The sequence below is a fragment of the Callospermophilus lateralis genome, unplaced genomic scaffold, assembly GCF_048772815.1.
Source record: "Callospermophilus lateralis isolate mCalLat2 unplaced genomic scaffold, mCalLat2.hap1 Scaffold_182, whole genome shotgun sequence".
NCBI classification, from domain to species: Eukaryota; Metazoa; Chordata; class Mammalia; order Rodentia; family Sciuridae; genus Callospermophilus; species Callospermophilus lateralis.
The window spans coordinates 746,773-771,313 of record NW_027512854.1 but is presented as its reverse complement, the minus strand read 5'-3'; the positions used below and the strand labels follow the sequence as shown (position 1 = coordinate 771,313).

General features: G+C 47.2%; 1 protein-coding gene across 1 annotated transcript in view; it reads right to left on the bottom strand.

Annotated features, from left to right (window-relative positions):
* Positions 1 to 6,829: 6,829 nt before the first annotated feature.
* The window catches only part of LOC143386921 (alpha-1,6-mannosylglycoprotein 6-beta-N-acetylglucosaminyltransferase A-like), a 115,555-nt gene continuing 97,843 nt past the window's right edge, over positions 6,830 to 24,541 (bottom strand). The window contains exons 8-9 of the mRNA XM_076841694.1: positions 13,365 to 13,522; positions 6,830 to 6,869 (exon numbers count right to left, since the gene is read on the bottom strand). Coding sequence (XP_076697809.1) covers positions 6,854 to 6,869; positions 13,365 to 13,522 — 174 coding nt within the window. The 3' untranslated portion in view covers positions 6,830 to 6,853. The remainder of the gene's footprint in view (positions 6,870 to 13,364; positions 13,523 to 24,541) is intronic.

The following is a 24,541-nucleotide window of genomic DNA, read 5'->3' as shown; positions in this document are numbered from 1 at the left end:
TCTCACTGTAGCTAATAGCTAATACACATTGTAGAAGTTTAGGGAAAGTAGATGACGAGGTAGCGATCCCCAAACTGAGGTTCTCTGTATTTCCTTGGCATTTTTTTTTAAGGATTTGTGTAGCCTCTCTGTTGTAGCCAGTCACCAGGCAGTGCCTGGGTTTTAGAGTCCAGGCTAGGTCCAGCTCCTTGATGTGGCCTTGTGCTTCCAAGACATCTGCCTGACCAAGCCCTCAAGGTCCACTGATTCCTGGTTCAAACAATGCTGTTTTTGAAGGGAGAAATGTGGTATAGGTCCAGCAAGTTCTTGCACTTAGGTAGTCTTTTTAGGGCCATTTTACTAGCCCATTTGGAAAGATTTTTAAATGTTTGGTGCAGTGATTGACAGTTGTCTCAAAAAAAAAAAAAAAAGAAAAAGAAAAGAAAAGTCTAGCAGTTAACTAATTCAGCTCCTTGCTAAGTGAGTACAGGGCAGGGAGAGTGGTCTGACCTGATTGGTAGATATGCTATAAAGGAGAGAATGCTTAGTTCTGAAACGATTCCCTCCACAACCTCTTTTCTATCAGCCTTTTTGAGTTTGTAAACTGTGAGGTGCAGCTGGACAGCATGCATCTGTGGCTGACCCTGTACCCAGCCAGCTCTCACAAACACCACTCCCACCTGTCACACAAGAAAAGTTTATTGAAAAATAAAGTTCTCCCTAGTTTCCTCTAAAACAGTGGAAAACAAAGCAGAGCTCTCTATGCCAGTACAGTAACATTTGGACAGTGACACCTTATTTGCAGAATCCTGGAAGACTTAACCCCAGAAGTGAATAGTAGAAAACAGTTGTACCAGGATTTGTTTGAAGACACAGATGCTAATGACCATTAGCTAACAACATCAAGGTTGTGACAGCAACTACAGTAGAAGGGATACACCATCTCCTTTGGCATCAATTGTTATGCTATGGTCCTGTTAATACTTGGGCAGGACAGTGAGCAAGATGCATCTCACGTTTGTACCATCTCAGCTTTGGCAGACACGACAGATGAAAGGTTCCTGACCCACCACTGCATCTGAGTGCCCACTACCACTCTCCCCCTCCCATTAATCCTCCATAGTCAATGACCCTGCCTGCGAAATGGGCACATGCCTTTCCTGCTGTGGGGGTCAGGGAAGGGGTGAGGGACAGTCTTAAGGCGTGGCAGAATCTTGGTTAGATAGTGAGGCTTTGAAGGAGGTAAATTCCAATCATCGCAACCATAGAACTGTAAGACTGCCGATCAGCTGAAGAGAAACCAAAGGAATTTGAAAAAGATACCAAAATCCAGAAAATTCCCCCATATTCCATAATCACAATCTATCCAGAGTTGAGTCGACATGGACGGACAGGAGATAAAACCTTACAATTCACCAGGGAAGCAAGAGGCTAAATCCACTCCCCAGCCCCCAAACAGAAAACTGATATTTAAGTGAGTTGGGAAAACATCATTAAACCAAGAGTAGCCTCTGGGGGAATGTTCTGTAAAGGGCCAAAATCTGTGCCCTGGGCATCAGGTGGCTTTCCCTGGGAGGTGGGCTTTCTCTGGGACCAGGCCCTGGAATTAACCTTCATTTGGTGGAAATATGGGGTAACCAGCCTGTTAAGAGCCACCCTAACCAGCAGGGGGCAGCAAAGGGATTTTCTGGGGAATGTATAAATTTCATTGGTCATTCTTTCCTCTTAAATGACCCAGGAAAGTCTCCATTATTGCATTGCAGAGGCATAGGATTAACTTTAATTCAAAGTGTACAATCTATCTGAGATCTCCTTTAAATTTCCAACTCAAAAAGTTCTTCAAAGAAAGCCCTGGAATGTTCCAGAAGACATCAATGGGGTGAGGTCCAGTATGTGGCCAAAGGTCACTTTCACCTTTTTCAATCCCAGTTAATAAAGTCTTGCAGCCTTGTTTCATTGGGAGCTGAAGTCTGGCATATTTTCAAATCAGTGCATTCAGGAATACAGTATGATTACAACTATCAGGGTAGGCACAGAACTTGGACAATCTAAACCAGTAATTCCTACAATACTTGGTCAACTTGGAATAATATTTTTATGTAGGTGTTATTTTGAATCAACAGATAGGGAGTGAGCTCTTTATTTCTCAGGCTTTATGAATTGCTAATAACAATATTTTAACATTTACTAGGGCTTACTAGGTGCCAGACACTGTGCTAAAACACTGAATCCTCACAAAACCCTAAGTGCTAAGAAAGCTAGGGTAACTTTTTTCTGCATCCAGGACTATACAGCTAATTTGGTCTTTTGCTATATGTAAAAACTTGGTGTTCCATTTTTTGTTGAAGCCAACAAGAATGAAAGGAACTCACCCTCAGCTTTACAGAACTGTCAGCTTCCTAAATGAGTATGGATCTATTTATGTTCACCCACTTAGTTACATGAAGATGCTCTGCAACCTCATAGGGAAGGATAGGATTTAGAATAAAGCCAATATGGAAATTAAACTTTTTCAAATAAATAAAACAATCCAGGCTTGGGATAGTAACACATACAACATGGCCTGTCGTTAACAAAATATCTTTTTTTTTCTTTTAATCAAGAATTTTTGAAGCCAGGTATAGTGGTACATGCCTGTAATCCCAGCTACTTGGGAGGTTGAGGCAAGAAGATCACCAAGTTCAAGGCCGACCTGGGCAACTTAGCGAGACCCTGTCTCAAAAAATAATTAAAAAGAGATGGGGGGAAATGGGGATGTAGCTCAGTGGTAGAGCACTTGCCTAGCATGTGCAAGGTTCTAGGTCAATCCCCAGTACTTAATTAAAAAAAAATTGAGGGGCATAGGAGAAGGTAGTGGTGTCTAACTATATACAGTCTAGGTAAACCACCTTGGTCTGATCTAAAAAGCACACACTCACCTATAAACTACAGCTTCAGTCAAATCCATTTCATTGACACTTACACTTCCAGTGAAATATACTGCAGCTGTACTCCCAAAGGAGTAATTATTTACCTTCATTAAATCCATCATTCATTCATCCACCAAGGAAATAAAAAAGAGGGAGAGGGGCACAGAGTCTTCCCCTTTCGTGATACTAACCAGCCCAAGTATTACCGGGCTACTGCTTCCAATGAGTTCAATGCAATCCCTCCCTGGGCTGGCCTCCTGCCTCAGTCACATCTCAGCAAGTGACAGGGTAGCAGGCAGCTTGGTAACTAGCAGTCCCAAGACATACCCACATTGCAGCCCAGTCTGGAGGAAGCCAGCCCTTCCCTTGGACTTCTCATGATTTCATACCCTCCTCAGGGGTGGGGGGGTGAATGTGCCTGATACACAGACTGTGGCCTAGGGGCCATTTCTGGTGCACAGCCGCAACATCTGTAGTCACTCAAGGACCTAACACTCCTCAACAGCACCCAGATTCCAAAAACCAACCCCAAAGAAAAGTGAAAAGGCACAGCAGAAAAATAAACATCACCAAGTGACAGACTCTAACATTCCAAACACACAGCAAACACAAAAAGTAAACTATAATAAGCACTGACAAAAACCCAATCAAAGCAAAAATGCAAAAAGCATCTCCATTTGTACATGTGCAAATCAAATTGCATACACAAAATTAATGAGGTGTTTACTGGCATTCAAAGAAGTGTGTTTTCCCTTTCTGGAGTGTTTACTCTGGAAAATATTTACCTTACAAAGGAAAGCTTTCTCTTAATAAATTAGATGTTTTTCCCTTAAGTTTTTGTCTCAAGATCACAATGGGAAAAAATAATTCCAAAGGCCAGGCAAGATATGATTATAGCACAGGAAAACATCAATCCTGATTTCGGATCTCTCCCTGTGGATTGGTTATCAATTACAAATCAGTTTAGGTTTCCATATAAAAATAGCAATGGTAAAACTGCTGCAGGCGCCCAGCCCACACTATCAGAGGCACCATCCTTTTTCTTCTTCACACCCCACACTGGGCCAATGGAAACCCCTCCCCAGTTTGCCCTGGAGAACCCAACTTGGAACAAGTCATAGGAGGTCTCGAGGCTGGTACACATTCAGGTGTCACCAACTCCATCAACAATGCCCTTAACAACAGGAGTGTGGGTTACTTGGCCCCAAGAGCAGCAGCCCCAGCCAGGGAACTTAGGTTTACTTCCAGCTGAGACTAGACTTAGGAAGTTAGAGGAATTTTTAAATGGGAGAAAGTGCTCTTCTGGGCTGCCTGATAAGAAGATCAGAAAGGTGAAGAGACCCCCCGAGTCCAGGGACAGATATGGAGTGATGCTTGAAGCTTCTGCCAGGGACAATGTTGCTTTACAAGGTTTTCTGCTTTCTGAACTCCCAGGCTTCTTGAAACAGTTGTCTGCTAAGGTGGTTGACATAGCCCTGCCTGGGAAAGCAAGCTCAGCCTGCAGGCGCCCCCTGCTGGTGGGATTCCCACATGGTCATCAGCAGCCTGGGAAATTCCCTGAAGAGCCCAGGAGAGGGCGGAGCTGGCCTAGGAATAACAGGTGTGGTAACCCAAGTAAACTTCCACTTGCTAGGGAGCAGCCAAGAGGTCCACTCACAGGGAAAATGTCCTTCCTCAGAGTAAGGATGCCAGTTCTTCCCCTTCCTACTGCAGAAACTGCCATTTCAAAGCTTAAAGCCCGTGCACTAGCTACCATAGCAAACTGGGTTTTATCTGGACTTCCACCCTTGGTGCTGGGCCCAGGCAAAGGCTATTTCCAGCAAGTCCCCTGCATCAGTGCTCTAGGCAGAGGTGTTCTCACTGGTACTTTCCCTGGCAGATGTGCTCAGGGAACACCTGAGGGGTGGAGACCTTGGCTGCCCCTCCCCACTCTCTCTCTGTCTCTGGAACTGGAGGTGAAATTCAGATCCACTGAGCAGTGATCTGAGGGTCTAAGGGGAAAAAAAAGAAGGTTGGATGTGCAGTTGTTATTTATGCACCATGGTAGAAACTGAGAAGTAGGCAATTCAATTTTCCAGATGTAGAGGCTCCCTGCTCCCCCGAAAGCAGAATTTTTCCCTTCCCTCATTTCCTGAAGGCCTACTCCATCATTAGCCTCGCCCAGCTGTTCAACCTGGCAGAGGCTCCACCTGGCTGCACCCCCACAAGCAGGGTGCTAGGAAACGGTTTCTGGTGTGTACTGCAGGCTTTTCAGTACACCAAACCACCAGTCAGAGCTGAGTGGATGATGCTGGCAGCTCCTAAACGGAAAAAGAAGATGGCTCACTCTCACAGGCATGGAGGTGCCAGGGGCCTCATGAGAAACCCACAAACATTTGTAGAGCATGGAAGCAGTGCTTCAGCAGATATGGGAACTTACAAAAAAACAGAGCACAGGGCTCCAGGGTGTGTGGAAGGTGGTTGCAACATGTCTGCCCAGCCTGCTGGTGAGCTCATTCAGTGGGGTTGCTCAGCCCTCTCAGAATAACTCTGCCTGGAGTAAAGTCTGCCCAACACTTTCACCCTTTGCAAGTGACACCAATGGGAGAGTGGTCAGGGCAGTGCAGGGCACTCATCCTGAGCTGTTCCTGCTCTCCCAGCAAACATCAAATGTTCACTGAGAGCCCCATTCCCTGGACTTTGGTGATATCAGACTTCAGAAGGAATATAACACCAGAACACCTGTGAGGTGTTCTTCGATAATTCCACTAATCTTAAGAGCCGAATTCATTCTTTCCGAAGCTCAGCTGTCTGAATGCTAGAAGGCCATCCCTCCAAGTCCAAAGGTAGTTTAGTTCTTTGAGTCCCACACCTCTACTCTCCTTATAGTAGCATATCAGAGAGGGCCAAGTTACCATAAATTAGCTAACAAAAATTCTACAATCCTGCATTTCTTTTCTAAGGACATTCTAGCCCAATTAGGGCCAAGGTGGGTGGGTTGGTGGGAACACACAGGAAAGGGTCTCTCTTGACTATAAAGCAGATGTCCCTTGCTGTCTTCTGTCCATGACTGGGTTCTCTGGACATGACAGCCATGTCCCCCCTACCAAAGGGGTTAAATGTCCTTTAGCTGCCATTTGCCAAGTACACACAGGATGCCTCCACTTGATGACAATGCCCTGGACAGTTTGCCTGTGTTTTCAAAGCAACAGTTTCTTTTGCTCTGCTGCCACCTGCTTCCAGAAGTCAGGTCCCCATAGCTGCCCTTGAGCACACCATTGGCCCCACTGTACCTGCCTGAGGCAGACAGAGGAACAGCAGTATTGAGAATAACTAACAGTGGGAAATAAAAGAAGAAACGTGTGATCAATCCCCTTCCTCCCTCCCTGTCCCCCTCCCTCCCTCCCAAATAAATAAGTTAATGGGTTTAGGAAGGTTCCCAAAGTTCTTTCTAATCAGCTCATTTCTCCTCTTTTGTTTTAAATGAATCATGAGATTTTTTTCCCCCACCCTGGAGCACCTTCATTGACAATCTCCCTACAGCTGCTCCTCACAAAATAGGAAGGATGTTCCTTGAACCACAAGAAGCCAGGCTCCTTGCCTCACAACTGCTCTTGTGTTTGTTTTGGTGAAAACTCCCTGGGGGAGGCGTTAACCTCAGCGGGAGCAATCCCAAATCCAAACCTTAGACAAAAAATTCAGGCTCTGGCCAGAGTCCCTGAATGATTTCTGCCCCCCTGTCTCTGCCCAGTGGAGCCACCATCTTCCCCAGCAGACTTCATGTGGGGCTGAGCTGGCAGCTGCTATAGGCAGTCTTTACAGAGGGCCACTTGGCCTTTGATGAAGTCCCGGCAGGGGCAGATCCTCTGGTGCCTGGGGTGGGCGCCTGCACAGCTCAAGAGCAGAAGGTCCCCTTGAAACACACAGTGATTGCTCTTGGGGTCATAGGAGGGCTCCAGGATGTCCTTGGCCAGCTCTGAGTTTTGTCAGATCATTTCATACCTGAAGAGGAAGAGAAAAGCACATGGGTTGGAAATGCAGGGGACAGAGCTCATCCCTGTCACTGGCCACATTGGCCCACTTGCTGAGGTGTGGGAGACGCATTCAGTTCTCCTGCTGCAGAAATGAAATGGTGCCCCTCTAAGTCTGCAATTCTTCACTTCTAGGAACCTCAGCTCCGGAAACACAGGTGTGCCTGGGTGTACACAGGGGGGTGTCTTTGAGGCTGCTCTGTAATAAAGGAGAACTGGAACCAACTGTCTTCTCACCAAGTAGGGAATCGCCAAATAAACCATGGCCATCCTGTGTCTGTGGAATTCCACACAGAACTCCAAACATGAAAAGTGTGCCCCGGCATGAGAGATGTCCCAGAGGAGGGCAAATTATGAAATAGGACATACAACATGGTCAACCTGGTGTGTTGTGTGACTATCCAAGCCAAGATGGCTGCACATGAAAGTGTTGACGGCGAGCAGAGGAACGGCACTGGGGCTTAGTGCTGGGTTTTTTAAGTATTTTTTTGATTAAATGTTCAAAAAGATTCCCATGATATGGCCTTAGTTTCTACTGGTGAGCAATTGGGTGCTCTCCCAGGGACTTCCTGCCCAGAATCTTGGAGTGTCACATGACCCTTCAATACAGCAGATTGTAATCTAAGCTACAGAAGAAGGAGCCAAGGCTTCAGGATGTGCAGAGCCAGTGAGCCAGGCCCTGCTCCTGAGGCTTGTGCTCTTCGCCATCTTCTCCCCACAGCAGAGTTGTCTGAGGGGCTGCAAAGGATATTCTGGGTTTTTTTTTGTTTTTTGTTTTGGTTGTTGTTTGTTTCCAAAGGTACTGGCCACCTATCTCCAAGGGCTTTCCCTCTCACCTGGGATACACTGGTTCACCCCACCGTGGCTTCTCCAGGACAACAAGGCTTAGCCTGGTGTCTTGTGTGGAAGCCAGTTAGGACCTGGTGCTGCACTCAAGTTCCAGAAACAAGGTGTAGGGGGCCGGGCAGACCTGGGTTTCAGTTCCTGGCTTTGTCTCTTAAGAGCTGTGTAATCCCAGACAAAGGACTGAGTCTCTGTGTGGCTCAGTGTTTTCTTCCGTAAAATGGGATAAATAGTCCTTAACTGCAGGAATTAGAGAAACATTTCTAGAGCACTTGGTGGAATCTGGTTCTGAGTGGTGGTCAATAAATATTAGCTATTACTATTATTACTGCCATTGCCATCACAACCCTGGCAGGCCTTGGATGGGTTATGTCACCTTCCTCCCTTGTAGATGGCATGAATCTACACACACCAGCTATTTCCATTGCATTGTTCACAGAAGTCTCACTTCTTGCTTGGACGGAGAGAGATTAGAACAGTGAATTTGAGATTTCCCACTACCTCTGGGAGGCTTCCAGGTGGCAGGGAAAAGCACCGCCCTCCTTCTTTCTCCAGCCAACCAAGGGGCCTGAGCCCGGCCTCCTTTGGCCAGTGTTTATCTGGCGATTACCAGCACATCTGCTATGGCTTCTGGGGCACTCTTCCAGGCTACCAGCCTGGCTCCTGCTCAGCCAGGGCTGAAGCCCCACTGCTCCAGGAACCAGCACTCCCTGGGGCTCTGGCTTCCCTGATGCATGCCAACTGGACCCAGCTCGAATGCCTGCTCCGGAGGCCAACACCCCTCTTGACTTGTCCCTGCAGTCACCAGGGGTGTTCTACACTTTCTCAAGTGCCCTAACATCCCTGGCCTTGGTGCCACCTGGGAGATAGTGATGAACTAGGAAGAAGGCTAAAGTGAGCATTTCATGGATTTCATGAAAGGAAAAAAGAGTCAGAGACTATGTCCTTGTCAGTGTACCAAACTGGCCATCAAAGAGAAAGGGGCATCTGGAGCTGAGCTGGGAATGAAAAGTTTACATGTGGTAAGAAAGAACATGTAATATTTCTCTTTAAAGGTCTCACTTATGTCACTTAATGTCTTCCAGTTCCATCCATTTTGCTTCAAGTGACAAGATTTCAGTTTTTAATGACTCAGAATGATCCATTGTGATTATGTGCCACATTTTCTTTATCCATTCATTGTTGAGCACCTGGGTTGATTCCTTCCAATTTTAGCTATTGTGAATGGTGCTACAATAAACAGATATGTGTGTCTCTCTTTGGAAAAAAAAAAGAAAAGCTTACATGTAGAATGTGGCTTTGGGACACAGATTTATGTTTATGCTACTTATTTATGTGGGTGGATTACAGTAGCTGCTGTGACCTCATTCAGACCAGCTGCCTGGAATGTGGCTAACAAGAAGTATGGAAATCTCTACCACAACTCTCAGACCCTGTGGTAGGGGTGGAATTGCTGGAGCCATGAAAAGTCTTCCTATGCCCTCCCAGGTCACCTGTCCCCAGGCTCCTGTGCAGTCTGCTCGTGTGCGTGTACTTGTGAGTGCAAACCTGTGAATGGGTCTCAACTGAGGCTGTAGCAGGTGACACCTGCTGGGGAGAAGCAGAGACTCCCACTGAGGGCTGCAGCAACTGTCACTTCCTGGGGCCACAGTGAAGGCACACCTCAGGCAGCTCCCCAAAGGTTCACTGATGTGTGTTGGGGGTATGTATGACCCTACCCCCTCTCGAACACCACCCAACCCCTGGCCTGAGCATCTCCTAGGTCCCTGGTGGGGGGGGGGGCTCCCTTTTGTGGGTGTGCAGGTACCTGTTCTGCAGCCCTGGGCAGGCAAAAAGGCTACTCCATCATCCTTGTGTAACTAGTGAGCAAAAGTCACAAGAGAGGTGCCTCACTGGATTAGACAGCCTCCCTAGTCCAGGGGTCCTCAATCCCTAAGGGATCCCCGACCTTTTCAGGGTACACACAGGGCTGCATGTGCCTCTCTGTCCTATCTTGTCAGATACACACACCCTTCCCTTCTTCTCAGAGACTCCAAGCATCATGTGTGTGTCCTCCCATCCACTCTCCCACAGTACCACCTTCTCTCGGACTGGCCCATGACACTTTTCTTACAGGTTGAGTTTGGTAGTTTCTGGGACCCCTCAGTACTCAGTGAACAATTTTTGGCTCTTGAAGAAGAATAAGAGAGCAAATTCTCCTCCCATGGGGCTGCCACCTTCTCCTTACCACAGGAGTTAGGTAGGCTAGGAACCCCAGCACTAGGTGGAGAATGGAAGGTTCTGGCCCCTCCCAGACAGGACACAAGCCTGTCCTACATCCTGCTCCTGTTCCTCCCACTGGTCCCTGCCCCAGAGTGCCTGCCTTCTCTCCAAGACCTGGTAACCACTCTGATTCAGGGCCATCTCCTTTCTTGATGCCAAGGCACACACAGTCTAGACTCTACAGCTCAGAAAACCTAAAGGGCCAACACAGATGCACCTCTGCTTCAGACAGTGTTATGCCTCCATCTATCCATCCTATGCTGAAAATATATCAAAACATGCACTGAATACCCAACCTACTGACCACACCAGCTTAGCCACACAGCACCTTGTGAAGCAGGTGGTTCCCTCTGGTGACCGTGTGGCTGACTGGAGTCTCAGTTTAACCCTACGGCCCAATATCGTGAGACAGTATTAAACTACCTGCACAAAGCCTGGAAAAAGATCCAAATTCAAATCTGGAGCACAGTTTCTGCTGAACATCCACACCCTCATATCAACCTATAGTCAAAAAAATTATAAGCTGCCCCATCTTATGTTAGGGGGTCACCTGCATTTTAAAATTTTGGAAGATACACCTTTAAGGGGTAGCTAAGGGCTGGGGAATTGGCTCAGCAGTAGAACACTTGCTTAGCATGTGTGAGGCCCTAGGTTTTATCCCCAGAAAAACAGAGGTAACCAAAATATAAAGTGGGCTTCATATTAACACATGCTCCTTTTTATGGAGCTCAGTCCTCTCCACTGGGCCATGCTGGAATGATCTCGGCACTTCAGGGGCTTTTTGCCTTCTGGATCCTTCTACTCCTGATCTAGGTGAAGTCTTGCCCAGAGGAGGAATCACAAATGCTCCGAGGTGGTCTCTCCAGCATTTAACAGTTCCCTGCACATATAGGAATTCAAAGACCCCTGGCCTGCTCCTCCCTGATTCAAGATGGCCACATGGATGCTCCAAAGGACGTGATTTATGTAATCTGTTAAATTCATACTATACAGTGAGGACAGGTGGCTCTTAAAGGTTGTGGACACCCCAAGATGGAAAAAGCGTAAGCTCAGCTTAGAACCAAGTCCCAAGTTGGAGAAGCAAAAGCAGCCCTAGTTCGTGGAGCTGCTAATTGCTAATTGGCCATGAATATGGATGGGCCAGGATTACCTCCACGCTGAGGAGGCACTCAATAGACTGTCAGATAGCTGGGGTTTTTTTACAACATTATCTGTATTTACAAATGCATGAACAAGTTATTCAGTAGGGCTGTTATGTTCACAGAATTAATTTTAGACGGCTTTATTACAAAATTACCATTCATTCCAGCCTCCTGGTAAGAAAACCCAAATATCCACTGTGGGGAGGCGTGGAGGAGACAGCGATCGCCTGGCACAGGGTCTGACTGCAGGACTGTCCCACACCATGCCCCTCTCTACTCTGTGGATCTGCATGGGGCATGAAGGAGGAGGAAAAGGCGGCAGTCTGGCCAGGAAATTGGTTTTTGAACTCTATCACCTAGAACTGCCTGGAAGGAGGGGCCATTCTGTTCTTCAGCAAGAGCTATCCATTATCATCCTGTTATCACCCAGGATGTCCCCACTCTACAGCTGAGAAACTGATGGAACAGAGGGCACTGGCCCCTTTCCCAGCAGTTGGTTGCCCTTTTTCTGTTCCCATTGACCCAGACCCTTTCCCTAGAGGCAGGCCACCTGCATGGGCTCCAGGCTAGTTCTGAGCCAGATATCAGTCACTGTACTAAGTACCATGACTCCCTCCCAGGCTTGGAGGGAAGACCCACTATTCAGGAGTCCCATGCAGGTCTCATTCCCAGGAGGCACCTTCTTGTCCTCCGTTTTCCAGAAGGGGCTGCATACAGGCAGAACTAGGAGTACAGTGCCACATCTGTACCAAGCAATTTCAGAACTCCAATACAGTGCTCAGGGTTCTCAAAAAGCCATCTTGCCCTGGGAGATATCTACAAACTGAGCCAGTGGAAAGCCAGCCCCAGAATTCAACATCTCTGCTGTGGAGTTGGAGGTTCCATGTCAAAACCAGCCCTCTTAGGAAGCTCCCTCCCCTCCCTCTCTGGCCTGTGCTTTTATGTTGATGGTGGAATCAAGGTAGCCTCTAGTTACCTACCCCATAAAAAGCCTGGTTCCCCTATAAAAAGAAAAAACAGCATCCCTCAGAGTCCTGCTCAGGAGAGCATTCCTACCAGTGATGCTGGAGACCATGCATTCCAAAGGGAGTTTTATACCATGTTTCAGGACAGCAAGACACACAGGAGGAAGCAGGCCAGCTCAGACCACCATGAACAAGAACGGCAGTGGCCGGGTAGGAAGCCAGAATGGGGGATAACTGATCCCCAAGACCACTCTATTCCTGAAACATCTCCTTCAAGCCTAGGACAGCACAACCATTGGACTGAATCTTCACAGTTAAGATAGCAGTCCTTATTGTTTATAGACATGTTTCTTGGAGAAAATCCCTTATCAGGGAAATTAAGGTGGGAGACTAGATGGTGGACCAAGGTGGGGAGTGATAAAATTTAGGAGAGCAGAATTCATACTGAGAGGGATCAGGAGGCAGAAGCCAGAAAAAAAAACCTCATGTGGAAATCTTGGAACTGTAGATGTCAAACTCAAATGCTGATGCAAAGGGAAATGAATGGCATCACTAAACAAATTGCAAGTATGAGGCAAGAAATTCCAGGAACATAAAGGCCCCCCTGATACAGCCCTGGCCAACATTCCCAGGCCTGCACCTGTGTGCTGGGGAGGGACCCAGCAGTCAGGTCTACTGAGGCCTGATGCATGATGCACCAAAGGTTCCCGAGGAAAGTTGGAGAGGGGAGGGGACCAGAAGAGGGGAAGGTGGCACTTGGAATCTGTTTTGGGCAGTTTTGTGCCAGCTGCTCCTCCCCATTTCTCAATCCTTTCTGACTCCAAAGTTGAAGATGCCACCTCTTTCCTATGCTGCTCAGACTCTGCCAGGGGCCATCTAGGGATCTGCCTGCTGCCAGAGGTCTCAGGGGTGGGTCCACCCATGGCTATGATTCTGTGCCACCTCCATTCCCTGTTCATGGGTATGGCATTAGCAAAACCAACATCTCCCATGATCTCCAAGGCCAGATGTGGCTTTATTTATGCAAATACAATGTCCCTACACAGATCCCAAGTATACCAGGTGACTTCATCTTACTGAACACTGAAAATGTAGGGGTCCAGCTGCAAACTGCTGCCTTCACCTCATCTTTCCCCTAAAGCCCACAGCCTGGAAACTGAGAATGAGCACCTCTCAATCTGACTCTAACCCAGAAAGCTCACAGAGGCTGAGTTGACCCCCTTCCATTCTCTCTCCCCATCCCAAGGCACTTACTTCAGTAGGTCCTTGTCCTTGTTGAGGTGCTGGAAGAATGACGGCTCACAGATGAGCTGGTTCTCCTGGCACACCTGCTTGCAGGACTGCCCAGGCTCAGCAAGCTTCACTTGTAGGGCACTGAGGGGCGGCCACATCACCTGCCCGTGGCAGAAGTCCTAAAAATGAAAACACGGCCATCAGCCAAGGGACCAAGGATGCAACTGGGCATCTCCACCTCTGCCAAACCATCTGGAAGATGAGAGGGACCCACCATGCTGTGAAAGAAGAGTGAACAGGATAGTTGGGAGCCAGTTGGACACACCCTGAGCCAGGTCTTGATTTGTCTCATTACCAGCTTCCTCAACCATAAAGGGGGATGACAGCAGCATCTCCCATGCAGGGATGAGGGGCGAGAGGTGACATCTGCAGTGCACACAGAACCTACTATGGTTTGAACATGAGGTGTCCCCTTAAAGCTCCTGTGTTAGTGAAGGAATACTCAGAGGCAAAATGATTCATTTATGAGAACTGTAACATTGGTCTGTCCTAATTTGAATGGGTGGCAACTATAGGCAGGTGGGATATGGCTGGAGGAGGTGGGTCACTGTGGGTATGTCCTGGAAGGGTGCATTTTCCCTGCTGCCCCTAATCCTTTCTCTCTCTGCTTCCCAGCCACTATAAGATGAGCCCCTTTCCTCTACCACTGCCCTTCTGCCATGCTGTTTGGCCTCATCTCAGGCTCAAAGCAATGGAGTTAGCCAACCATGGACTCAATCTCTGAAACCAGGAGCCCCAAATAAACCTTTCTTCCTCTAAGTTCTTTGTTTAGGCATTTTGGTCACAATGACAAAAAAGCTTACTAACACAGTAACACACTGGCCCACAGGGGTGGCTATTCACTATCGTCACATCACTAATGCCCCAAAGGCTATCACAATCTGCCCTTGAAGGCACAGCCTCACCCACCTGCACCAGCTGGCCAGTTCACCCCTCTCTGAGTCTCAAGTCTTGGTAAGGATAAACCAAAATTTTGCAGCTACCTAGTATGACCTTGTTTTAACTCAATGACTGAGGCTGTGAAAATGCTGAGGCTGTGAGGTGGAGGATGCCACCAAGGACCCGTAGGCATCCAGAGCATCACCAGACACAGTCCAACATCTTTTCCAGGGACTCTGTGCTTATTGGTTGAAAATAGTGACTACTATGTCACAGGAACTCGACAAGTAGAGACATATGCGAAGGACATAGTACCCCTAACAACAGGGTTATGTGGGGCAAAGCCAGTCTCTCTGGGATGTAGAGTGAGGAAGCAGCACGCTGGAGGGAGACGCAGGGGTGAGGGCATCATGAATGATGAGAAACTGGAGAAGGGAGGGGCAGCCACTCTCTGACCTGGGACCTCCTGTCAGCTGTGCCCAAAGCAACCTTATGTAAGCGCCAGTGCTGGGATGCATGACCCTGGTGCCCAGAGCTGGTTCTGCTTGCCCAAGGCAGAATGGACCTGTGAATGGACCCAAGGCAGAATGGCTTCAAGTCCCCAGATGACACAACCTGCTGAAGATGCTACCTGCACAGGAGCACAGAGGACCTGTGTGTGATATTCCCTCAGGGAAGTGCCAGTCCTCAGGAGTGACGATTAGAATGCTGGGTACATGCGTGCCTTCTGATAATGCACCCCACAGAAAGAGGGGACACATGCAAAGAAACCATCTGAAACAGCACGGCAGCATTGGAAAGATGAAGCAAAGAGCTCCATATCATCCAAAGGTTGTATTTACACAGACACCTATTTAGGACAAATAATACACCAAATGAGGAGGTTTCCATGCACTGATGTAAGAACATCTCTGAGGCATGCTGAGCAGTGAGAGGAACCAGGTAACGGGGGCTCCCAGTGTGTTTCCATCTGTGGCAGGCGCTGAGGGGAGGAGGCACAGACATACAGAAACGTGTGTGTGCTATTCCAAGAACACCTCCTGCTGGTCATGATGCTGCTGAGAAGGGAAATGCAGGACTAGGCTCAGGAGATTCACTTTGCAATGTGTGTCCTTCTGGAAGACTGTATTTTTCCTCAGGTTTCCTTACCCACTTTGGTGTGGATGAGGAAATTAGTCATCTCAGGGCCCAGAGCTCCTGGCACTGGGGCACACAGAGGAAACGTTCTGTCCCACCCTTGTTTGTTGCAGAGAGTGTTGCATGAGGGACCTCCTACTGCCCGGCAGTTCCTCTAGCAATGAGAAGGGTGTGGCTCCCCAACAAACTGTATCCAACAGGGGCCTCTGGCACTTCTTGTGTGTTAGTGTTTTCATTTTTTTTAAACCTTATGCCTGTATTACTTTTTAATGAGTAAGCCAAGACACAGCAAAGAGAGCAAAGTAACCTCCCCGATTCTGCAGCCAGCAGCCATCAAGGTCCACCCTGCCTCTCCCGTTTACTAGCTATGTGAATCTTTGGGCAAAAATACTTAACATTTGGAGTTTCAGTTTCTTCCTCAGAAAAAACAGAGAGAAAGACAGTGATGATTACCTGTGCTGCCTCCTTCTTAAAGGAGGTTAAGCTGCTGAGAAAGGCAGTCTCCAGGTGGCCAGCCCCTGGCAGGACCTTCTCTTTCAGTCTCTACAAAGGACTGCATCAGGCAGGCCCACTGCGGGTCTCCACGTCACTCTCCCCTGATAGGGAACTTGACTCCACCAGTCTGAGTTTGTGGAGAAAGAACAGAAACGCTTCCCCCAACAGTGGGTAGGAAACCTAGAGCCGGATTCCTAGCCACGGAAAGCACAAGACTCCAGAATGGTCTAATAATTCAGAGATAGGGAGAAATACACTGGATTACTTAGGAATGTTGAGATGCAGCCTAATCTTCTGAAAGTGAGGCATGGTGGCAGGTAAGCAGGGTGTCCTGAGACCTACACAGCCCTGGGCATCACTAGGCAGGAAGACACATCTGACTTCTCACATTCACAGTGCTTTTGAGTACAGTCTAAGCCCTTGCTCAGCCAAGGGCGGCAGCAGTAATGTGGGCCTGGACACTGTCACTAAGGGTGACAGCATGACTGCACAGACCCGTTATCCAAATGGGACACTGTGCACTGCTGGCCACTGCTCTTTTGTATGACAGCACAGGGAAGCCTTGCATTTTATACCCTGTCCATTCCACCAGGATGACCGTCATCAGATAGGAAGAATGAACATACACCATGACCTGAAGTTATTGGTTATGAGAACGGAGAGCTGCAGGGGCATTTGGAAGATGTCCAGGTCGACATTACTGTGCTGTTCACGGCTGTGCAAGAGCTTAGACTGGACTTAAAAGCACTGTGAACATGAGAAGTCAGATGGGTCTCCCTGCCTAGTGGTGGGTCTCAGGACACTCCGTGTGGGTCTCAGGACACTCCGTTCACCTGCCACCAATGTGGTTTGCCTGGCTGGCTAATGTAAGCATCTTTGCTTACAATTCCTTAGGAAAAAATGGATAACTACAACAGCTTTTAACTATAATAATAAAGAGATGTGAAATCCAGCACACTCCAAAGTCTACAGCACAGGCAAACAACCAGCAAAATGACATCAGACCATACCTGCCTCAGATGAAGCCAAGTGGGACTTTCTTTTTGAATAGGCCCAAAGTCCCATCTGTTAAAACCCGATCTCTGGTATAGCACTACTGGGAGGGGCTGGATCATGTTGGAGCTGGGACCTAGTGAGAAGTCCTAAGGTAACTGGAAGTGTGACCTGAAGGTGATATTAATAATCTGGCCCCATCTTGTCTCTCTTTGCTTCCTGACCATGAGGTAAGAGGTTTTGCTTGGCTTTTGTGTGAGTGTATGTGGCATGAAGTAGTAACACAGTCCCAAAGCAATGGGGCCAATCAATCATGGACAGAAACCTCTGAAACTATGTGCCCAAGGAAACATTTTTGATTTGTAAGTTGATTATTGCAGGCATTTATTATAGTAACAGCAAGCTAACTAACACACCTGGATTAGGCTGGGTGATTAAAAACCCATGAAGGATAAAGTGGAGCCTGTATTTTATTTATTTTTCTAAGAAAACTGACATCTCTCTCCATGAGCACCTCAGAGCTGAGGAGAGCTTCTCTGCACCTCTTGAGTAGGAGGAAGATTAAGAAACTTTCTTTTGTATTTATTCTCAGCCTGTACAAGGCCAGAACTAAAGTTAGAACACAGATCCCGCTGTGTTGGAGAGGAGATGATGTGGCAAAGGACTGGATGGACAAAATTTGAGGCCCTACCATGTGGCACATTACACAGCAGGTCTGACCTTCATTAGAATGATGTTAACAGGGTGTGAGAATGGCGGCAAATGTCAGGTGCACCACGAACACTTGTCTCCATCCTTGGGCTCCTCCTGGGAAGAGCTGCCTCCACCCTGTGCAGCTTTCAGGCCCACCTCATTGGAGAAACAGACTAGGCACCCCCAAATAAACAGATGTCCCAAACCTGGTCTAGACCAGGGCAGGGCAGGGCAGGGCTGTGGGGTCTGGCAATGGGAGTTGGCCTTAAAGCTACACTGTGAGCTTCCTGCTTCTTCATCAACCTCAGCAGCCACCCTTCTTGGGTCCCTGGCAACAGGCCTGCTCAGCTCACTTCTGCACAGCAGTGTGGGGGCTCCAGGCACCTTGCTGCTGCTCACCAGGAAGACTGTCTGGCATCCTCCCAGGAGGCCCAGAAGATCAGGAATAATAAAAATAGCAGTAGGACCTTCTTAAAGCTTGGGGAACCATCTGGAAAGCCTGAAGGTGATAAGATGGAACAGAGGGAGTCTGAAGGTGTTATCAGAAAGCACAACAGGAGTAAGGTAGGAGGGACCTGGGGGCTTGGGCTGAGATCCTGGCCCCCCGAGGGGGAGGGCTTTATAGATATAGTCTCCCAAGCTTTCTATGCCTGTCCTCTCACATAAAACTGGGATAGTACCATCTGCCCTACATCCCTGGATAATTTCTGTGGAATGGAAGTGAGAGGACTAAGGAGAAGGTCCCTGAGATGTTCAAGGTAATGCTCTAGGCTGGACCATTCTGAATAGTCAAGCACAATTAGTAGAAATTTGGTGACTAGTCGAAATATTTGTTTGAGAGGCATGCAGATGCAGTGTGTTCTAGATATACACAGATATACACAGCAATTTCCAATCTGGTTAACAAGCCCCCGGGAAGAAGAACTGGGCCAAAGCCTCTGGACCATTGCTGCCCTGGTCCAGAGGCTGAAGCCAAGCAGGAGGGGTAACATATGACAATTCATGCAGGACAGCCTCCGGGCCCAGATGCTCGCAGGTGGAAATGGAAGTCCCTGCCAGAAGCCTCCCCTCACTGAAGGTGCAACCCCTACTGGGTGCTCACAGGAGGCTGGAGGTCTTCTGTCTCATTCAACCTCAGCACAGGCTAACATGGCAACACCAAGGCACCTTTTCTCCTCGCTGCAGGCACACATTCACTCATCTGTTCATTCAACACATATTTGCTAAGAGATAGAAAAGCACCATTCATTCACAACTTCACAAATGGCCGTTCAAGCCTTATGCTGGGTATTAGAAATAGGAACACGAAAGAGACACAGTCTCTGGACTCAGAGGTTCAGTGCACAGGCTAGTAAGAGAGGCTGACACTTAAAAAAATTACAGAACAGAATAAAACTCATGCCCAAGAATGAGGTCACCTGGAGGAGCAAAAGAGTGACAGTGGTAGCAATTAGAGAAGGCTTTCAGAAGATAAGGATTTTCTAGGATGGGTTTTGCAGGCTGAATAGGAGTTAGTGGCTTACCACTAACAAGGTGTTTTGCATATAATTGGTGCTCATCAAAGAGATGTTGAACAGAACTAAATGGTCTTGGCATCCTGGAACTCTGATAGCAACAGAAATAGAAAAGGAGACTATTCCAACCTAATGAGGCATTTATGCAGCCAAAATGAGATATACACAGTAATTTCCAATCTGATTAACAAGCCCACTTAGAACACACACCATCTGCATTCCTCTCTAACAATTATTTCAACTAGTCACCAAATTTCTACTAAATGTGCTTGACTATTCAGAAATTTCCAGGCAGTAAGCATAAACCACAGTTAGAAAGGTTTATTCACCAAGAAAATCTATGAGAAAACAGGTAAATGCAAGCTCCGTGAGGCAGGGTATGGGTGCCACCTCTATCATGGAGGCTAATTGGTGACACAAAGAAAATGAGACTCACAAACTACCCCAAGAGCTAGAGAAGACAGGGTGGGGCTGCCCCAGGGGAGAAGCACCAGGTGGAGGGGCCATCTGTGCCAGGTGGGGAGGGTCACCTGCTAGCTACAAAGCAGAGGTGCGGGAACAGCAGAGAATACCATCTATAGAATGTACAGCCTTCGCCACAAACCCTCCACCCACCTGGTCCTGGCCAGATCAATAATGGAGTTACTAAAGCTCTGACACGTTAGGTGTACATGGATCTCTATGGAACCCACATTGTCTGGAACTGAGAAGACAGGTTCAGATGTACAGGACTAAAGGCAGAAGCTACAGGGAATAAGGTCAGGAATTTGCAAAAAAAAATAAAAATAAAAATGAATAAAAGGGGGGTTGATAGGACAGGTTTCAGACCATGAAAGGGGGATGTGGCTCACATTCAGCTACCTGGGGGCCAAGGCACACATTTGTTACCTGTGTAATAGTAGTGAAATCCAGGGGCTGGCACAGAATGTTCAATAAATACTGATGACTGATTGGGTTAAGTCAGCTCAGTTGCCTGTTGGCACCCACCATTCTTAGCCTGCATGACCCTCAAAAGGAAGTGAACACTGTCCCCAGGTGCTTCACCAAAGGAGGTGTCCATTTGTTTTCATAAAGGCAACGAACAATGTGACTGTGAAGCTGAGCAATAAGGACTGATGTCCACAGAGCATCCTTACGCATGTCAATCATCTGAGCCCAAAATGGACCTTGACAGTGACGCATAAATCTACCATATTTCATTCTCCTGGAACACTGGGAGTCTCCTTAGGAGAAATAAAAAAACACATCCACACGAACAGCGGATGTTATAGCAGCACTCATCACACAATCAAAATAAGTGGGGGTCCGTCAGCTGGTGAATGGACAACACATTTTGGTACATACACTCTATGACTATTCAGCAATAAAAGGAAATTAAATTCAGATACACACTACAATCCGGAGGAGCCCCAACAACATATGCTAAGTGAGAGAGGCCAGAAATCTCCAGAAAAGGCAAAGCTGCAGAGAAAGGAAATAGATAAGTGATTTCTGAGGCAAAGGCAGAAACAAGAACTGATTGTGGACAGATATCATTTTGGGGTGATAGAAATGTTGCTAAACTAGACTGAGGTAGTTACTGTTCATCTTGATCAATTTGCTAAATAAACACTGATTGCGTCCTTATATGGAGTGATTTTTATGGTCTGTAAATTACACCTCAGTGAGGCTGTTAGAAAAAGATACCTTGGCTGGTTTCTGGGCTCCTGCAGCAGCAAGCAGCTAAGGCTTTCAGAGTGCTCATGTGGGCCAGCTACAGTTCTTAGCCTCATCATGTATTAATCTATTGATTCCTCCACCAACACCATGAGGCAAAAGCATTATCCCTATTTCACAGAAGAGGAAAGAGCACAAAGAGGGTAGATAACCTGCCCAAGGTCAAAGTCAGTGGCAGCAGAGCAGGTGTGAAGATTCTAGGGTCCAGCACTCCATTGACGCCCAACCAGGCTCCAGGAGCAGATTGATAGCAGCCTCAGTTATTTGAAGAGTAAAGACATCTCAAGCCAGTGCCCATCTTCTCCCCCTGCCAATTCCTTTTCCTCTTTTGTTCGGCAACCTCTGTCACCTCCACCATCTTCCTGCCCTGGGACTACCCAGACTCACTAAGAGATTTCCCTTGTACCTAGAACATACCCCAGTAAGTTCCACCTGGACTCAGAGGAGCAAGACATCCTAGGAGCTTAATCAGTTTCCACTGCTGTTTTTGGACTTGATTCTTTGTCCCTCCATATCTCCAGCATGCTTTTCACATGAATTCCAAGGCTCTTTACAAACCATGAGTGTGACTGACCATCCTGCACATTCACAGTCTTTATGGGGACTGGAAAATAGGGTTGAAGACAGTGTATGTGTGGCTTTCAGAAAACCCATGAGAACACTGCCTTTCCTTGTTATGTTATCTAGCTGGAGGCAAATACAAAACTTTCCTAAGAAATGCACAAGGAAAACCTTAACAAGCCTGGACACACTCAGGGAATAATTTCCCTTGATCTTCAATTACAAGGGACTTCCCCCTTGGCACTCACTACCCCTTTGCTGGAGGCAGCCTTTTAAAGTGCTCATCTCAAAGAGCATGCCACCCAATCAACATTTGTAGTATTAGCAAAGTGTTTAGGGTGGGTGCATGGAGGGAGTAGAGCAAGCACTCCTCCTAGAGCCAGGCTTCTTTTCCTCTGGGTGCCTGCACACCGGGCTGGCTGGATCCGAGGAAGGTTTCCTGTCAGTGGCTGTTCAACTGTCCACTAAAGCCTGGGGTGCTATCGATTGCTGTCAATTGGCTTCCTCTGGTGCCTGCCACCTTGGGTAAGCATGATGGACGACCTTGAAAGTGTTCTGGGATAGAAGACCCTGTGTTCCCCTTGCAGATCACAGGGAGGACTCTGAGGCTGAGATCAGCCTAACAAGCACTGTAGCTCCCCTGGTTCACACACAGGAAGCTCCTGCTTATGGCTGCAGCCTTTTCCACCTACACCAGAGGCACATTCTCTCCATCCTCGCTGCTCTTTGAAGATACTCTGCTGGCTGTAAAAATAACCGATGCCCCAAGCTGCACAAGACTGGGACCTGGAGCTCACAGTGAGAGGCTGGAGACTCAGTTTGTGGGTCAATGGGGTCTGGTCTGGCATCGGGAGAGTATTCTGGGTCTGATAGAATTCCTGGCAAAAACTCAAACTAGTCTCCTTTATTGCCCATTTAGCAGCACTGGGAGAATGTTTTACAAGAAATTCCCTAAATACAAGATTCCTAGAAAGATTTTTCTAGAGCTCCTGGTAGCAGCATTGCTGCTCACCCTGTAGTAAATCTTCTCTTTAGCTTATCTAAGAATCAAATTTGGACCCTCCAGATGAGCCTCGGTCTTTTCACACTGGTTCCTCCTCCAGCCTTGACTCCCATGCCACTGTGCTCTTCAGCCACACATACGTATGCATCCTAAAATTCACCGTCATTTCCTTTTTTTTTTTTTTTTTTAGGCCCTGACATCTCGACTTGGTGGGCCCTTCCCATTTTCTTTCTCACACTTTCTTTCAGGACTTACCTCCTACAAGATGCCTTCCATTACTCTTGCCATCTTTCCCATCCTTCCTGGGGGCTGAGTCACATGATCCCAAAGCACCCTGGTTCTATCACTTGTACAGAGTTTAACCTGCAGGGGTGCACTGGCTCTATAAAACCTCACCCACCCAAGGCCTTGGACTTCTCTTCTTGATTGCCTGCACAGCGCATGGCGTGCTGTACTAACAAGTAGTGACAGAGTTGATGAGAGAATCAATAAGGCAGATAAAAAAAGAGATATCTCTGGATTTCCGTGGCCAGCATATCCCTGTAGAAAAGTCTCTATGCAGAAGTGATGGGAAGGAGCAGTTTCATTAGCATGTTTTCCAGAAGAGAATTTTAGTAGTATGTTTTAGAATATTTATAATTTTAGTACCAGGCTGGTGCTGGGCGCGTGGGATTGTGAGGTGAACAAGCCAGGAGGAGCTGGTGCTAAGTAGCACTTAACAAGGACTGTTTGGGAAATGGGACCTTCCTGCTTAAAAGGAAATCTAGCATTAGACTCAATGGAGGAGCTTAGACCTCAAAAGGACTGGCTGGATTCATAAGCTGACTCAGGGAGGAAAGAAGTAAAGATCTTCAAATAAACCTGGCCAAGAGACATTTATGTCTGCTGGTGACTTTCTCCTAAGAGGAGGCAGAACCAGGAAAAAAGGAAGAGAGTTTCAGAATCAGCCACAGAAATGGAGTAAGAGCTCAAGAGAGCCTCTGAGAGGGAGGGTATGGTAGGCACAGCTGTGAGGTATCAAAACCCTGTGCCAAAAGTGGTCAGTGGCTCCTCTCCAAACCTTCAGGGAGGTTCACCAGGGAGAATGTGAGAAGCTGAGCTTAGGGACACCTGCCACCTCCTGAGTCCCTAGCAAATGCTTCCAGTGCAGACTTAGCCCCACACCAAACTGTATTGAATCTTTTTTTTTTTTTGAGAGAGAGAGAGAGAGAGAGAGAATTTTTTAATATTTATTTTTTAGTCTTTGGCGGACACAACATCTTTGTTTGTATGTGGTGCTGAGGATCAAACCCTGGCCGCACGCATGCCAGGCGAGCACGCTACCACTTGAGCCCATCCCCAGCCCCCTGTATTGAATCTTGATTGTTCCACCTGTGAGCCTCTTGCCTGGGAGTCCTGGTTCCCATTATGCAGAGAATGGAGTTATTATTGCCACCTCCTGGGACTACTGTGAAGATTAAATGAGATGTTACCCAGTAAATAGTTCTCCCTTGTCCTCAGGGACACGTTCTGAACACCAACTGGATGCCTGAAACTGTAGATAGTACCAAACCCTATATATCTTTTCTCCTATGATAAAGTTGATTTTATAAATTAGGCAGAGCAAGAGATTAACTATAATTAAAACAATAATAATGATACACTGTAAAAGAAGTTATATGAATATTTATATGAATTATCTCTGTCTCTCAAAATATCTCACTGTAATGGTATTTCCACTTGGTATTTTGGGTTGTGGTTGACTGTGGGTAATCAAAACCTTGGAAAGTGAAACTGCAGATTGGGCGGGGGGGGGGTGTAGGGTACTGTGATGTGTTTCATGTGTTGGCATAGAATCTGTGTATACATGGCAGTTAGTTATGATAATGCCACCATTCTGTAGTCATGTACAGACTGAATGAGATGATGAGTTCAATGTTACACTCTCCTGGAAAAGCCTGAGAATTAGTGTATGAGATATATAATTATTAATGTGATATCACATAATTTAATATACTATAATATAGCATAACATGTTCAATAACAATACTAGGTCATATTTATTGAGCACTATGTGCAAGGCCCTGTTCCAAATACTTTCTGTGTATTAACTTGTGTGATCTTCCCATTAGCTCAGTAAGGTCCTCTTATTATTTTTATGTTACTGA